General features: G+C 35.3%; 1 protein-coding gene across 1 annotated transcript in view; it reads left to right on the forward strand.

The window, feature by feature from the left end:
• Positions 1-435: 435 nt before the first annotated feature.
• LOC129230583 (solute carrier family 12 member 3-like) overlaps positions 436-17,297 on the forward strand; it is a 29,944-nt gene continuing 13,082 nt past the window's right edge. The window contains exons 1-6 of the mRNA XM_054864988.1: positions 436-545; positions 1,727-1,875; positions 4,414-4,677; positions 5,565-5,679; positions 11,177-11,263; positions 13,961-14,066. Coding sequence (XP_054720963.1) covers positions 457-545; positions 1,727-1,875; positions 4,414-4,677; positions 5,565-5,679; positions 11,177-11,263; positions 13,961-14,066 — 810 coding nt within the window. The 5' untranslated portion in view covers positions 436-456. The remainder of the gene's footprint in view (positions 546-1,726; positions 1,876-4,413; positions 4,678-5,564; positions 5,680-11,176; positions 11,264-13,960; positions 14,067-17,297) is intronic.

Here is a 17,297-nt window from a genome sequence, read left to right on the forward strand (position 1 = left end):
TCAAAGCACTCTTTGTTACGAGTTCGGTTTTTAATTATTCATTATTGATACTTGAATTAACTTGCATAATTTTGAATTTACTAAAAAATGATCATTGTGAAAAAATTCTACTTTATCTATTCTGTTCCTCAGACCCAAACTAATGTAATTCCAACAATGGCAATTTTCAGGTAATTACTGTTTTATATGCAGAATCTTATTCCGCATCGTGTCAGCACAACGCAATTCTATGTTTTTTTTTATTTTTTTTTTTAAAGAAAATTCTTTATAATCATTTACCAGCATAAAAGAGCGCCAACCCCATCCTTTGTAGGCACTAGACGAAAGTTTTTCGCTCTCCTACATTGTAGTAACAATGTGACTTACGTTAGTCTGGGTCTGAGGTACAATATGGTCTTCACTCAAATAACAGCATTCCTTCATTTTCCTTTAAAACAGATTTCTGGTATTGGAAAAATGAAACCAAATATACTGATGATGGGTTTCAAAGAGGATTGGCAAAGCTGTGATTCAAAAGATATGCTGGATTACTTTTATATTATCCAGTAAGATAAATTTTTCAACAATCAAATAAATGTTACATCAATTATTACGGTGCGTTATAAGTTTTCCAATGTTTCAGAAATGTGAATTTTCGAAACGTACTGTTTAGGTGTGCGCTTGTGCGAACTGCGGAAGATAGCCAATTTTAAAGTCGGTACCTAAGCTTGATTTTGCCATAGTGTCATTGAGCTCTGATCTGAGGTAATGTGAAGTGGATGCATTAAAAATTAACAGTCAATCTAAGATAATGACAGAACTTTTGCTTTTTGAGTTCGAGTGATGACATTGTACAGCCGAAGGCGGAACTAAAAAATCCGGCTTAATGAAAGAAAGAAGAGGAAAGCATTTGAAAAAGATGGTACAATAATGAAAATAGCTTCTTTTAAGGATAAAATATTTGATCCACTTATTTATCATCACTCCCCCCCCGTATGAAATATTAGAACTTAAATCCGTAAAAATAGATCAACAAAAAAAATTGCAAATAACTCAACTTGATATGGAGAGATATTTACAGGAAACTACGTAAAGGAACAGAAATATTGTAACAGTGGTTAACCCCCTCCCCCCCCCAAAAAAAACCCCTAAAGTTTGTGATGTGGTTCAAATACTCAAAATAGTTAAACGTTAAAAATTGCACATGATTTGAAATGGTTCCTTGCTTAGGAGTCAAAACCCAAACAGAACCCATGGTTTTCTGCCATGCTTTTATTCATAGCAAACCCCACCATTAGAAAATTCTAAGCTGGTAGGACCAACCCTCATTCTTCCTGGAGAAAATTCTAACTTTTTGGGACCAACGACCCTTCTGGAGAAAATTTTGTTTGTTATGATCACCTCCTCCTCTCATCCAGAATACAATCCTGATTTGTTAAATCTGGCTCTAACTTTTAAAATGAATTAATTTTTTCAGAAAGGGCATAAGTCCAACGGAAATCCATTGGACTTACGCCCTTTCTGAAATAATTGATTCAAATGTGACTTATGTCCTTTCTAAAATGAACAATTGAATTTTAAACCATCATTTCAATCCTCAGAAAGCAGTGAAAAGTAACTGTTGATTTTAAAGCAGTACTAAAACTGTAACAAATGTATTTTTGATCCGTATTGATTGTGCATTAGGATCTTTTCACTCTTTTGAATATGTAAATCTTATGTTTTTAACGAAAACGTTTACTTTTAGTGAGACACTCAACGCCCATTTATCGCTCTGCATATTGAGAATACCCGGCGGTACAAGTTTTGCAAAATATTTTGAGACTGAAGACGGTTTTCCGCTAGCTGCAGACCTGCAAAGAAAGCAGAAGCAGAAAAAAGTAGATCAATTCCAAGGTACGAAAATAATGAACTTTATCAATCCTTGTTTAACGGTACCGTAAAACCGTTACAAATGCGTAAAGTTTACTATTTGGAGGGTGAGTGTGATACAGTAGTTAATTGAAATTGTGAAGGGTGATTTTGGTTATCAGTGGAAAAAGTACCCAGGAAAAATCACGGGTGTAGATGAAAGTGAGTTTCAACAATGTTGAAGCGAGATAAGTTTTGGCAATGGCCTGAAAAAGATAAGATTTGGTATCCATCTTAAAAAATTATGAAGAAAATAAAGCCTTTGTTTTACCCTCGATTTTATGATGTACTTGATTCTCCAAAAGTTTAATTTTCAGCATAACTTACATCTACAACTCTCAACCGTACATCTCAACCGTTAAAACCTCCAAAACCTATATGAAAACGTTGAAACATGTGCTGTACTATTCTCACCCACAATGCAGGGTGGAAATCTGAGAATAGTACAAAGAAAAACTGCTCTGGAGTAGGTGTGGGTAAAGTTTCAAATTATTTCAGGGTCGGAATCGAAAGCCAATGTTCTAAACTATAATAATAACGCAACTTCATTTTTTTCGAATGAATGTTGAGTAATTACAGGCAGAAATGTACTAAAACTGTACCATAGTCACCCGCTTCTATGGTAGCAAAGTTTCATGGTTGCAATGGGTAGTTACTACATTAAATTATATTAGTTACCACATATCCTTTGACTATTGACGGAGTCATATTCAGAGTCCGACAAATCCCGGGTGACTTTAAAAAAAAAGAGGTGACTAGTTCTTTTAGAATAGGAATCTTTCAAAAGCCATATTATCCTGTAAACTCTAAGAAATAAATTGTCTGGATCCAAAAAAAAAAAAAAATCCTGGCTCCTAAAATTTTACAATACTTGTCAGTTAGACCATTAACTTCTCCCCAGCCATTAAACCAAACCATAATGGAGATTTAATATACAGTTTTCTAGAAAACCTTAAAGTCCTTTAGCTTTTAAGTTTTTCAAAAACTACTTAAAATGTAGGTCGATTATTTCGACTAAGATACACATATGTGTCTCAGTCTCCTGAAAGCTATTAAAAAAGAAAATTACAAGCACTAAACATATCTTATTTTTAAAAAATCATGTTCATCCGCATGGAAAATGGAGTCCAAAAACTCGTAGTCAAACAGTAGGTTCCAAAAAAAGACATTTTTACTGCACTTGTCTTTTTTTTTAAATCTAAAAATCGATTCCCTTAATCTAAACAATTTGGCTTCAAGGTATTGGTATACTGTCCGTCTAGTCATTATTGTACTTGAGAAAATAAAACTCGAGAAAACAACAACAGCCCACGTGGACCAAGGCCTACTGTACCTACTGGGCATACTGGACAAAAGCTTAGCATACGTGGCCTAGTTCTTTACCAAACACGTGATTGACGTTGCCGAATGGCGCACTCTGTGTTTCCATCATATTTCCCGTCAACGCAATATACAGGGTGTTCCGTTTTAACTTACAAAGACCTTTATTTTCGCAATCGTTAGTCCTAGATGTATATTTCCAATTGCAAAAATGGTTAAAATCAGATGCAGAGTTAAGATATTGAAAATTTGAAGCAAAAATAAAAATGAGTCAAAAAATACAGAATTTAATTTTTTATACGGCCCCGGGTAATAATCGCCATTGAAAACTAATTCCAACACAAAAAGTTTGAAATTATTACGACCAATATTCACCGAGATATGAAACGCAGCGTTTTGTGACTTACACCGCTTTTGTCTCGCCGTCAAAACAACATTACGGGAATACGATGAAAAATATAAATACCTTGTGTTTCTTACTTCGACAACCTGTCATTCTTCTGAAAGAGCGATAAGTTCCAATCTCATCTTCTGTATGGTCCCTTAAAACTTTGAACTAGAACATCTCCTTGAGTTTTGGTCGCACAAATGTAAAGTTTTTTGTGTCAGTAATGGTGTTCAATGGAGATTATTTCTTTAAATATTAGTTAGGGGGGCCTATGCCCGTATAAAAAGTTGAATTCTGTATTTTTTGACTCATTTTTATTTTTGCTTCAAACTTTCAATATCTTAACTCTGCATCTGAATTTGAACAATTTTGCGATTGGAAGTATATACATCTAGGACTAACGGTTGCGAAAATAAAGGTCTTGCAGGTTAAAACGAAACACCCTGTAATATGCTAACTGCTAGCTAAGAAAGGCAGCAACTTACAAGTAAAGCCTCATACAATGAGGTAATTTTGAAGGAAAATTCATGAAATAAATGCCAAATTTCACTAAATCTGAGCAGATTAAACATACGTGATGCACCGTTTATGCGTTTCTCTTTTGTACGTTTTTATCAATTGTACGTTTTTTAAAATTGTTCCCTGATGCAGAGTCTAATACACATTAACCTATACCTATTATACGTTTTTTCCTTTGTACGCTTTTTTCATACAGTCCCTTCAGAAACGTAGAAATAATGCTTCACTGTATTATATTTTAATAACTATTCAAACGACATTGATAGTTATTCTATTCATTATTCATTCCATTTTAGAGCTAAAAATTGTTTTGGAAACCGTGGAAGAAGAGGAATCCGTCATCGAATGCCATTCAACGCCCCCACCTTATGCTTCTATACCAAAAATCGACATAACTCGCTCGTCATCATTCGATGCCATTACGGTTTGTGAGGATACTGCAAATGACATCGAGAAAGACCTGGAATTTATGCCTCCAAACTTCAGCAAAGTAGCAAACATGTTCCACGTAAAACAACCTAAAGGTACCATTGACGTCTGGTGGTTGTACGATGATGGAGGTACGAAATAGACTTTAATACCAACGTTCCTAAAATAACGATTCATTTTCATGATCAGCATGTTTAATGAAAAAAGCGAATACATGCATAGAACAATCAGCGTAGGAATTAATTAAATCAATGAAATCACGTAGAAGTGGCGGGTTCCACTCGTTCATAATTGGAACATGGAAGAGTAGTGGGCTTTACCTTTGAGCTGGAAGAACCTCACAGACAACCTTTAGAGTTGCTAACGGACACACTAGGTACCTCACTTTTATTGAAGTCAGTAAGGTCGTTCCAGACTGGACAAGTATCTTTCACATCAGGCCTCTGCTGAGCACTTACTGGAATGTTTGGGCCCCCCTAGAGAGGACATTTACACCAATCCCATTCTCGTACTCGACATTCTACTTGGCAACGGATTAATGGATCGGAGAAAAGCAACAACAACATGAAGTTCAATATATCAACGCACAGCGACCTACGTTCCGCCATAGAACGGAGCACATCCTTCAGTTGATCAGCTATGATGCAGCTGACTGCTTCCACAAACCTTGCACTCAGCTGATGCAGACTTGTGACTGTAATCATGTACACAAGGGATTTAATGTAACATCAACCAAAAGAAGTCATGCGGCGTTAGATCAAATGATGGGTGGTTGCTTTCCGTACTTTCGGTACAGCTGATGCAACTCTTTAGTCTTCATACCTTTAACCACCATGTTTCTAGGATACGATGGCTATTTTTCATTCTAACGAGAGCAATTCTTCAAACAATTGTGGAAACAATCAATACATTAGTATTTTCACGGAAATGGATCGTTATTTTTGTTACATGCTGTAGATGTGGACTCCTAAATTTAAAATTTACTGAATGATTAATTTCATTTGATGTTGTATCGCAGGTCTCACTCTTCTTTTGCCCTATATCATGACTACAAGAAATCGATTTAGAGACAATAAGTTGAGAGTGTTTTCAGTGGCGCAAGACGATAATGTGATCAGTGAGGAACAAATCAAGTATGTAATCTCTTAATTTTAAGTTTGCATTTATAACATCATATTTACAACATCAATTACCATTTTGTTTTAGTAAAAATATCTTTAAAAGTTACGAAAAACCTTAAAAAGTTCAAATAAATTAAAGCGTTAATCAGGGCTGCTACTAGCCATTCGGTAAAGCAGTGTCGGACCTTCGATTTTTTTTCAGCTGGGGTGAATCTTAAAAAACTTCAGCCCTAACCCATCTTTATTTAAGTTTTTGTATCGAGTTTTAAAAAAACGAGCTGATGTGTGCATCACATGACTTCCTTTTACACCAATTTAATGTTATTTCCCCATTATTGCAATTTTAATGTGATTCAATATTTAACTCTCTAAATATCACCAACAATGGCCAAATTAAAAACAGATTTTTAAAATAATTGCAAAATTTGTCGGCAAGTTGGCGACAAAACTTGGCGACCAAAAGACTGGCGATATATCGCAGAGTGTCCGCCAGATTATAACACCACTTGAGTTTGCACCGCAATTAACAATGATTTCTCCCCAAAAAGGTTCAAAAGATCCCTTTAGAAACACCTGAATGCAAGCAAAAGAGGAGGTGCACAACTAGACCCCACTAGGAGTCTACGCAGTGGCGTAGCTAGGGAGGGGCGGAGGGGGCGGTCCGCCCCGGGCGGCAATTTTTTGGGGTTGCAATTTCACACATTTGATGCGAAAAATTCAACGTATTTTTCCAATAAGGAAATCACTTTTATCTATTACTGGTGGCAAAAAAAAAGGCTTTGAATTGTAAAGTTTTGGTACGACTATGATAGTGAAATTTCTCTCATACAAAACGTATGTTTTTCTTGTGGACATCTCAGGACGTTTCTTGTCCCCCCCCCCCCCCTTCGTCTTGATCTACAGACTGAGGGGAGCTGCAGTGTAAAATCAAGGGACGTAAGGTTTTTTCTTCACCGTAAAGGTTTACTATAGAAGAGGAAACAATAAATTTCATAACCTTTCGTTTTTGAGGAATCTACCATTTAATTTTAAGAAAGTTCCTTAGAAATTACCTTATTAAAAAACACTATTTTTTTAAAGGATAGTGACAACAAGAGTAAGAGAAGAAAATTCTCAAATGGAGGGCAATTTATTGCTCAACTTCGGGATAACATTATCTATTTCAACAATTACTTTCATAGGTCCTCGATTACAAAATTTTCATTAAGACAGAATGAATTTTATGTACACTTTATAAAAGCACTTATTCACAACGCAAATACCAATATTTGCTGTTAATATTTATTCCTTTAAACAATGAGTTTCACATTTAGTCATTCATTATAATGAAAAGTTTTTAATCAATAAAATGTCTAGGCAAAGCCTTTTACATTTAGATCAAATGTAATGAAAATGATTTTCGACGCACAACTTTTCCTTCTGATGAATCACAGTATGGTTAATCGAACGCAAAAGGCCTCTTTATCTTATCGTCCTCTATCAGTAATGAAGAGAATAATCCAAACTTGGTAAGCAGTACCGGACCTTAGTAAGTATTGCTCGTAAACTGGACGGCAACTTTTGAGTTTGTCAACATTAAGTGATTCGCTCAAGCATGAATTCAAAAGGAAGTCATAACTCCCTTTGAAAAATCAGACCCTAAAATCGTGTTTCTAAAGCTTCAAATTATTAAAATTTCCACGACCTTAATCTTCCTTCCAACTGTCACAAAGCTTCAAATGCATTTTCCAAGATTTCAATTTTGAAAATATCTGGAGGAGACCCACTTACTTGCCCTTTCTCTCTTAACTTGGCCAAACATAGCCTAAAACAGCATTTTTAGGGGCTCTATTTTCAACCCCTCCCACCCCCTTGTCCCAATCTAACGTTTCCAAAGATAGCTTTAAAATGTGCTTCCAGGCCGGCGAATACTAACCCCTTCCCATTAAAATTGCGTTGTTAATATATAACCTCAATAAATGTCACATTTCTCGGGAAGAGAGCAACCGAACTTTCCTATTTCTTAACGTTACCAAACAGCCTAAAAATGTAGTTTTAGGTCTTCAATCTCAAAACATTTCCGTTTAAAAACTTCAATATCAGCAAATTCCTCAAGGCAGTCGAATTCTGACCGGCCTGACCCTTCCTGTAACGTGATGAAAGGTAGTGAAAAATGTGTGTTTAGGACATAACCTTCAAACTTTAAAACACCTCTTTCCTTCAATGTCTTGAAAAATCGTATCAAAATGGGTTTTTGAAACTTCAACTTCAGAAAAATTCTAAGGAAGAGGCTCCAAATGTCCACGCAATCACTAACGTCACAAGCTGGCTCAAAATTTCGTTTTTAGAAACTTCTGAAGGAAGTAAGCGAAGCCTTTTTTTCCCTCCGTGATTAAAATGAACAATTTCCAGAACGATTTCGGGTGGGGAAACCCCCATCTGACCTCTCTCTCATAACGTTGTCTGTCAAACAACGGTTAAAATCGCGTTTTTAAGACGTCATTTTCAAAACGTTTACTGTGGAGACGGAAGAGCCATCTGATTTCCCAACATTTTTAGAAACATTCAGCCACTCCCTAACTCCCACCAAAAACAGCGTACGATTGCGTTTTTGAAACTTCGGCATCGAAAAATTTCCAGAGAGCTCTCTGAAAGTTCTCTACTCTCTTTAGCGTCATCAAAGATAGCAAAAAAAAAAAGATTTTAATATGGAAAATATTTCGGGGGAAAATCCAGTGGGAAACCCTTACACCACTAAATACAGCCAACGCATTTGTATTTTTCAGTCTAGTCAAAACACTTTCCGGGCAGCGCTCTCGAACCTTCCCCTTGCCTAATCTCTTCACGCATCCAAAGATATCCTAAATTACTTTTTTAACACTTCAACTTCCCCCCCCCCCGGAAACTTTCCTTGAAAAATCCCCCCTCCCTGCGTTACTAAAATTGCAAATTTTTACTTAACTTTTGGAAAGTTTTGGTGGGGCACTGGATTTTTTTTCTCCTGCAAAAAGCAAGTTCCCTTTCTTTTTTTAAATTAAGTTCTTATATTGTACTTAAAATATTTTTGACTATTTAATGTATTAGCTATTTCTCATCTAAATGGCGGCAAATTGAGGAACCGCTCAGGCGACCGAAAGTGTTGCTACGCCACTGAGTCTACGTACCAAATTTCAACTTTCTAGGACATACCGTTCTTAAGTTATGCGACATACATACGTACATACGCACGTACATACGTACATACAGACGTCACGAGAAAACACGTTGTAATTAAGTCGGGAAACGTCAAAATGGATATTTCGGGCGTCTATACATTCTTAGGTATATATGTACGTGTGGTAGGGTCGAAAAAAAACTGAACATTGATTTGGGGGTGAGCAAAATGGAAATTAAGGCCGATTTTTGAGTGAAGATTTTTTCGCAAATACAATACTTCCTTTTTTGTAAAAGGAAGTAAAAAGGGTGAATTTTCCGCCCTCAGAAGTTGCCGTCCGGGACAAGGGCCCTTGTTTGCTCCTCCTCCCCCCCCCCTCCCCCCCCCCCACTCAGATCCGGCTCTGAGTTACAAACTCGTAAGCTTCCCTAGTCACAAAAAAGAAAAAAGAAAAAAAAAACACCAGCTTCTTGACATAAACTAGCAAAAAACATAAAACCTTGGCAGTTATCTGATTAACAAGCAAATAACTTAAATTTACATACATGCCAGCACTACCAGATGAAAAAGTAAACTATAGGGTAAGGGGGTCATAACTCCCTATGAGGCTTAAAATTATATGTATGGACACTCGTGCAAGGGAATAAATCTGCGCTTTTCGACCTTTTTTTCGAAAAAATTCATATCCCCCCCCCCATGCATTTCTCACAAGAAGGAGTTTTCTTAAGACGAGAAATATGCCCTCCCAAAATCCCTCCATCTTTCTAAAACTTCTGGGCTATGTCCCCTTCTTTCGTGGGCACTACTGGTCAACCTAAACCACGTTTGAACAAGTTTAGTTTAAGCGCATTCATATTAATCCAGTTTCACTGTTCTGAAATTCCGAGGAAAGATCATTGTCCTCTGACCTTTTCGAATTTTGAAGGACTCATTTGTTTCGCAGTAGTTCTTGAAACATAACTCGGTGGCGTGATTAAATAAAATTAAGCACGAATGGAACACTAGACCACTTTAATTACTAAACAGGTCTTCGAATGCTAGGCACGCATTCGCGAAAACTTGTTCAGTGCATTTAATAGTGCAGAAACTCTCATTCAGTGTTGCAATAGCTGCGCCTCTTGTTCAACCATTTGATATGCAAACTGAATGCATAAGTTTTGGGTAAAACTAGATAGGTTTGGGGGAACGTTTCAAATATGTTTAATCTATTAACTAATGTCCAACATAGAGTTATTTTGGTTTTAAAGTAAAAAGTACAAGTTTAATTTCAGAAATCATAATTATTTCTTTTTCATTTACACATCATGGATTAACACAATGTTTCAGGTGGGTAAAAGATGCGATGCACGCAATGGTAAACATGACAAGTATGGGATTCAAAATCACAAAGTACCCCCAAAGGGTTGCAAAAAATGTGGAGGAAAATGCATTTTTATTTCACTCATCTAGTTGGAAATTTTTAATCAAAATTACAGCTAAAAAACGGGGAAGTTAAACAAAGCCCTATTAAAACGGGTTTAATGATCTCTTATTAAAGAAAAGCGTACTTCAATTTTTCTTCCGACATACAAGGGTCGCACCGTTTCTTCGTTAGAATCTGCAGTTTAAAAGTTTGCTTTCTTTTACATCATCTGCAATCTATGTCTAAAAAAACACTACAAGAATTTCTAACAATTATGAAATAAGTGTGAACCCCCTACCCCCTATAGAGACAAGTGCGGATGAATTTGAGGTACCTATTGCTTCTAGAACGGTGTCGCAGTGGAACTTTTTTCTCCCCCATAGCAAGGTGACCTCGCAGAACTGACTGCTATGCCAGGATTGTATCCAAAAATTGGTGTACCGGTGGGGCTAAATGGGAAGAGGTGCTGAATTTCTTTCAACGCAAATAGCTTAAAGGGCAGGGTGCAATTAAACATTTGTCTCTTTAAGCATGACTGTTTTTCATCTTCAAATGATTAAACAGCAATATTCCATCTCTAAAGTTACCAGAATATCTATATTTTGAAATACTTTACTAACTACAGGTACTTGTAATGATGCAAGTACTGAGCGTTTACTATATTAAATGCTTAGAAGTAAGTTTCGTAATGGACACAGCAAATTACAGTTGGGACAAACCTAAATTGACAGTGACGTAATTGGGTGGTTAGGATTAAGGCCCGGATCTGTCGGTCTGTGTAGCCTTCCTAACGTTCCCAAATGTCATGTGATATTAAAATGTCTTCTATAGTTAATACTTATAAAATGTGAGCCAAATCTTCACATACTATAAAATTACGAGATACTGTTTTACCATTTCTCAATTAAAGTTTAAATATTTATTCACACCATACTAATAAATTTAAATTTATTATTCTTATCTTTTTTTTTCAGTTTAGCTGCTCTGCTGAATAAGTTTCGCATTCCATTTTCAGACTTATCTGTACTTTCATCTGTTGGAGAGCCGCTGCACGAAGAGAGGTAATATTTAATTGATAAATTTTTGTTTTATGCTTTTTATCTTCCTTTTTCGCTACGAATGTAGACATTACAATCCTTTTATTTTATTGTATCTTTTTGAAACTAAAACACTTAAAATTTTCGTCTTTTTATTGATTAAATCTTAATTTTGAATTTACACACAAAGAGATAAAATTTTATGCATCACAATTTACGAATGGAAGTTATTCTTTTCTTTAAAAGCGTGCAAGAAATAAAACTTATTCCATTAAAAATTCGAATAAAAACCGTATAAGTAAATTAAGTACGCAGAAACAAAATGACGTTGGGAAATAATATAGATAGATTGTTAAAACTTATAAATGAATCAAACTCTATTTCTTCATTTGTATCCATTTTATTTAATTTCTCTCTTTTTTTTTCTTTCTTTTTTTTCAAATTGAATTGTTGTGAAGTAAGGATAACAAAATTAATGAATTTTCAGCTTTTTTCATAGTTAGTTATTGGAGGGATTTTGAGCGATAAATTGTTTCAATTAAAAAACTGAAAGTGCTTATATTTGTGCCTAATATCTCCACGTGATGTCGTATTTATTTGTTATCAAGAATATCTCAGTCTACCAAGATCTCGAAGTGTTCTGTTTCTTTAATTATTTCGAGAAGTTTCGTAAAAAACTCATATTTCTGCTGAATATTGCGATTTTTAGGGTTGATCTCAATATTAAACACCCAACGTTTCGCTGAAAATTAGCATTGTCAGTTCATATTTGTCAAATATTGATCATAAATTGGGGAAAATGGTCCCTAACTCATTAATGCTCAGAGATTACAATATTTTGCACAAATTCTGAAATAATAAACTATATAAAGTGTATTTTTGTACTCCGAGAGCAACGCCCTTCCACACTAACCTAACTATTAATAATCCTTTGTCTAAAAAGTGTCCGATTCGATGTCCTCTTAAACAGCTTTACATCATCTATCATCTAAAACTGCTTGAAAAACGTCAAACTCACGTCAGCTCACTATTTCGTTCGAATACTTTTACTATATTTTACAGCTCTCAGATTCTAAATTCCATGGTTTAGCCACCGGTGCAAATAAAAAGGGGTGGGGGAGGAGGGGTTATGAATTTGTCGTGTTTGCGTGTCCGTCCATGTACCTGTCTGTTACATAGTAGCTCCTGAAAGTTTGGGCCGATTTTGATAATTGCTTTTTTACTCGAAAGGTAACTGGAATTAGAATGTTCTTAGCTAGATATGTTATGTTTAGGGCATTAATTACAATAGATATTAACTAAAAACCAAGTTAGCATTCTTTTGAATTTTAGTAGGGGAAATTTACTCACACATTTAAATTATTTGTACCAATTGAAAATAGGTATTTTTCTGCGTTTGATGGAGTTTGGAACTTCCAAGTTACGTAGAATTGGGGTTATAACCTATTTTAGTAAATTTTAAATACGTTTAAGCCTTTCATGTGATTGGGAGTAGATTCATTGTTACAAATCGCGCTTCTTTTATAAGCAAAGCATGTCTTGATTCTGCATTTTGAGACTAGCAAAACTTTGTAGTTGTGATTATCTTTCCTTGTCCGTGTTTTCCTGTGTTATCTAAGAAAAAATAAAATATATTTCAATTATATATTATGTGTTGACCCTCGAGATTTACCTAAATCTAACAAATATGAGGTGCGCCCTCAAGGTCGGGTTTTTCTTTTTTTAGTTTTAAATTTTATATTAGTTATTTTTAGCCTCTTACGTAAAAGAGAAAGAGAATATTTCTTTACTCACAAGTTAACGTGTATGTAGCAACGCGGTTACTAAATGGTTGAACTGATTTTGATTAATTTTTATTGTTCGAAAGGAGACTTGATCGAAAGTATTCTTAGGTAGGTTGCTGAACTGATGGCCTGCGGGTCATATGAAGTCAATGAAATTAATCCATGAATCATGTTGTTATTGTTTGAAAGGGAATTTGATCGAGAGAGATCTTAACCTCTGGCGTCCAACTTACGACGCGTGGGTACCGATTGATTTTAAGATTTTTTAAGTTTTCCTTACGCATTATGTGTATATGTCAATCCCGAATAGCTGATAACTGAGCCTCCCCCCTCCCCCTTTAACCACCATCATTGTTTGTAACCCTGTAACACATTTATGTATTTCCGAAAAGTTGATATCGAATTCACTGCTTCATTAACATTGTTTTTACTTTTTATGCTTCATTGCGTGTAGTTAATTTCGGGCCCGTCCTATTGAGGGGGGGGGGTCGGGGGAGGAAATCATGACCGCCCCCACCCCTGACTTTGGAAAATTGATGTTTGTGCATATAAGTAGATATGATTTTTGAAGTTTTTTGGTAAAATTTACATTGATTATACACCTCCCCCCCCCCCCTCCTTTAAAATTCGAAATGCCATGCCTGGGGACATGGTTCCTCTTATTTCCATTTATTTTCGTTAGTTTATTGACCAACTGTACCTTCCATCGTGAAATAGCACCTTGACTTTGCGACCCTTAAGTTCAACTATAATTAATATTCTGCAACAAAAAGTGGCTTGTTTGTGAGTGTCTTTTAATCTACCTATGCATTTCTTCTGGAAAAAAAATCGAAATGTACTCAAAGAATAATTTTCCTTTTCTTTGCTGTAATGTCTGTCAACGTAACTGATTATTCTACTGTGCCTGGAAACAAGTTATTTTTGCTTTTACTTGCAGTTCTCAAAAATTTGAAACCATCATTTCAAAATGGCTAACCAAAGATGAAAGTAGAAAAGACAGTACAGCTATCACAAGAACAATTTTGAATAATCACAAGATGAAGGTAATTTTTTTTCCAAATTGGTTACATTTTAAAGTTAATGATTTTATACTGAGTAGAGAGCCTGCAAAACATTATGTTATATTCTATATATTTGTGTTTCTTGTTTCTTTTGCTGTTTAAAGTACGAGGGCAAATCAATAAGTCTTTGCGCCTATTTTTATTCGCCAAAAACAGGTACATACTGTCTGACCACGGATTAACTGGAAAGACAAACATCCGTTTTACAGCCGGAAATGGATGAATCTATTATTTTTTACCGATGTCAACTTTTGCAGAAGCAGAGTCTCATTCAAATGAGCGAAATACGAGTATCAAATTTTTACTTTTCCCCTTTATTTACATAGATTCGTCTTATCTGGACGTTTGAAAAGTCCATGCAATCCGTGGTTGGACAGTACATGTATTAACAAATATACGTAGTGTACTATGTCGCTTACATTACTTCATCACATAGTCACCACACCGTTTCCGACATTTGTGCAATACACCACTAAATTAGAGATCCCCCTGTGGTAAATTCTTCCGGCTGCCTGTGGAACCACCGTTGGACCGCGTTCTTGGCTTCTTCGTCACATGTGAATCTCTGTCCTGCAGAAACTTCTTCAGTGGAGCGAAAACATGAAAATCACTAGGGCAAGGTCTGTAGGTGCATTTCCCTGTGAATTTCTATGGGGTTTTGTCCCTTGCTCCTTACAAAACAAATAACATTCGCTGCTCATAAGCTATGGACGTCTGAAGAACAACCGTCATCTTAAATGACTGATAACAGCTCCGCTCTTCCGAGCAAAAATCAGATACGGCTGGTACGGTTCAAGGAACTATCACTGCTGGGAATGTATATGTTTGCTTTGTATTCACAGCCGCATTTTGGATAAAACAAATAGGTAAGAAGACTTTTTGATTTTCCCTCGTGTGTTCAAAATGAGTGGCTGTCCATGAATGATATCGCATTTTTCCATCATGTACCCTCCCCCTGTCGCAAAGTGTCACACTTCTCGTGATGTCACACTTATTGTTGCCCACCCCCTTCCTCAGAGCGTGACATCATTTGTGGACATCCCTTATGTGGAATGCTGGTGTTTCAGAGTTGTAAGGAATTTCTTTAGCAGTGCAAATTTTAATAAGATTAGGGATATAATTAATATGTTCACTGGGACTGATATCCAGAAGCTCACAACTTTTTGCATTAACAAAGCGGTTCCTTGAAACTCCGAAACAAGCGTATGCATTTTATTTAACTATTTTTGTAAGTTACAATATCTTTCCCTCCCATAAATTTCACTGAGAGTTTTTAATTAGAAAATTTAATAACCATAGGTTAGAACCTTGCAACTTTTAGTAAAGATTTAAAAAGCATTTTTCTACCATAATTAATGATAGTTGTGAAAAAAAAATCTACCTTTGTGCTGCGTAACATTTGTTTCAGAGCAGAAATGAGCGAAATAAGAAAAACCTGATTAGAGTAGTATTTCAAAAAAGCTTAGTTTGTGTAAGAGATTAATTACACTGATAATCAACAAATGTTTTGAATGGGAATTTAAGAAAAAAAATAATAAGCCCTACCTCTTGTCCGAATTTTGAAGATACTCATAAAAGGGGGACGTTGGTTCGCATTTCCGAGCTATCTTTGCTTAAACATATAAAAACGAGATGATGTGTGCATCGCAAGACTTCCTTCTACTCCAATTTAAGGTCATTTCCCCATTACTGGCAATTTTAATGTGATTCAATAGTTTACTTTCTAAATATCACCAACAGTGGCCAAATTAAAACAAATTAAAAGAAAAGGAAAACCGCCAAATTTGTTGCCATGTTGGAGACAAAACTTGGCGACCAAAAGACTGGCGATATATCGCCAAATTATAACACCACTTGAGTTTACATCGAAATTAACAATGATTTCCCCCCAAAAAGGGGCAAAAGACCCTTTTAGAAACACCCGATGCAACCAAAATGGGAGGTGCACAACTAGATCCCACTAGGAGTATACGTACCAAATTTGAACTTTTTAGGACTTACTGTTCTTGAGTTATGCGACATACATACATTGGCTCCCAAAAGTGTTCGTACACCTACGACTTTCAATGAAATAGGCCCTATGCATTGGTTAGAATTAATATTTCGGAATAGGTATTTAATTATAAGATCTATGATCTATTTAACAAAACTACTCAAAATTTTTTTATAAAACATTAAAACTTAATTTTTTAAAAATCAATAACCAAAAAGTGTCCAAAATTTTATCTCATAAAAGTCTTTGTACACTTTGAAAAAATGTCAAAAAACTAGTAAATAATCTAACTTTTTAAAAAATTATTATTTAGTAGAATATCATGCGGTATCAACAACAGCTTTTAAACGTCTGGGAATAGATTTCATTGTTTTTTCTTTCGTTTTTTATGCAATTTCTGAGTAAGTGTTCAGCCGCTCTTCGAGTCTTACTGTTTCTAGTTCGCTTTTCGTTTCAATGGTGTATTTTCGTAATTTAGCCACCAGATATCACCAAATATGTTCCATTAAGTTTAAATCTGGTGATTGAGGAGATATTTCTAAGTTTAAGGACAATTTTTGAGGCACCACACGCAAACGTGTGCTTCTTATCGTTATCTTCATAAAAAACAAAGTTGTTTCCGATCACCAAATTTTGGGTTAATAGTTTAAAACTGTTTTTTAAGATTTAATTAAGATTTAAATGAACAGCTTGATTCATTATTTCTTCTAAAAATTCTAAATTTCCAAGTCCTGATGCAGTTATGCACCCTCACACAAGAACACATTCACCGTCCTGATTAACTGATCCAACTAAGTTCTAAGATTAAATTCCTCATTTTTTCTTCTATTAACAAATATACAACAATTTAACCCAAAATATTGAATTTATTTTTATCTATAAGTAAGACGTTGTTCCAAAACGTTTTGAGCTTATTTATCATTGATTTTACGACGGAAAGCGTAAGCTTACTGTTTTTCGCACGGGCAAGAAAATTTCTGCGTGAAGAGGTCCCTTTCATCCAGCTAATCAGAGAACTTGGCGAACAATTTTAGGTGAAAATTAAACATAAAATGTTTCATTCAATTCTGCAGAAACTTTTTCAGCACTCAAATGTGTATTTTTCATAATTTTTTTAACTGTAAACATCCGATCATCCGTCTTTAAATCATTTTATCAAGCACTTCACTATAGAATGGTATAAATTAATTAATTTAGAGACATTTTAAACCAATTTATGT

The sequence above is a fragment of the Uloborus diversus genome, chromosome 9, assembly GCF_026930045.1.
Source record: "Uloborus diversus isolate 005 chromosome 9, Udiv.v.3.1, whole genome shotgun sequence".
Classification (NCBI taxonomy): domain Eukaryota; kingdom Metazoa; phylum Arthropoda; class Arachnida; order Araneae; family Uloboridae; genus Uloborus; species Uloborus diversus.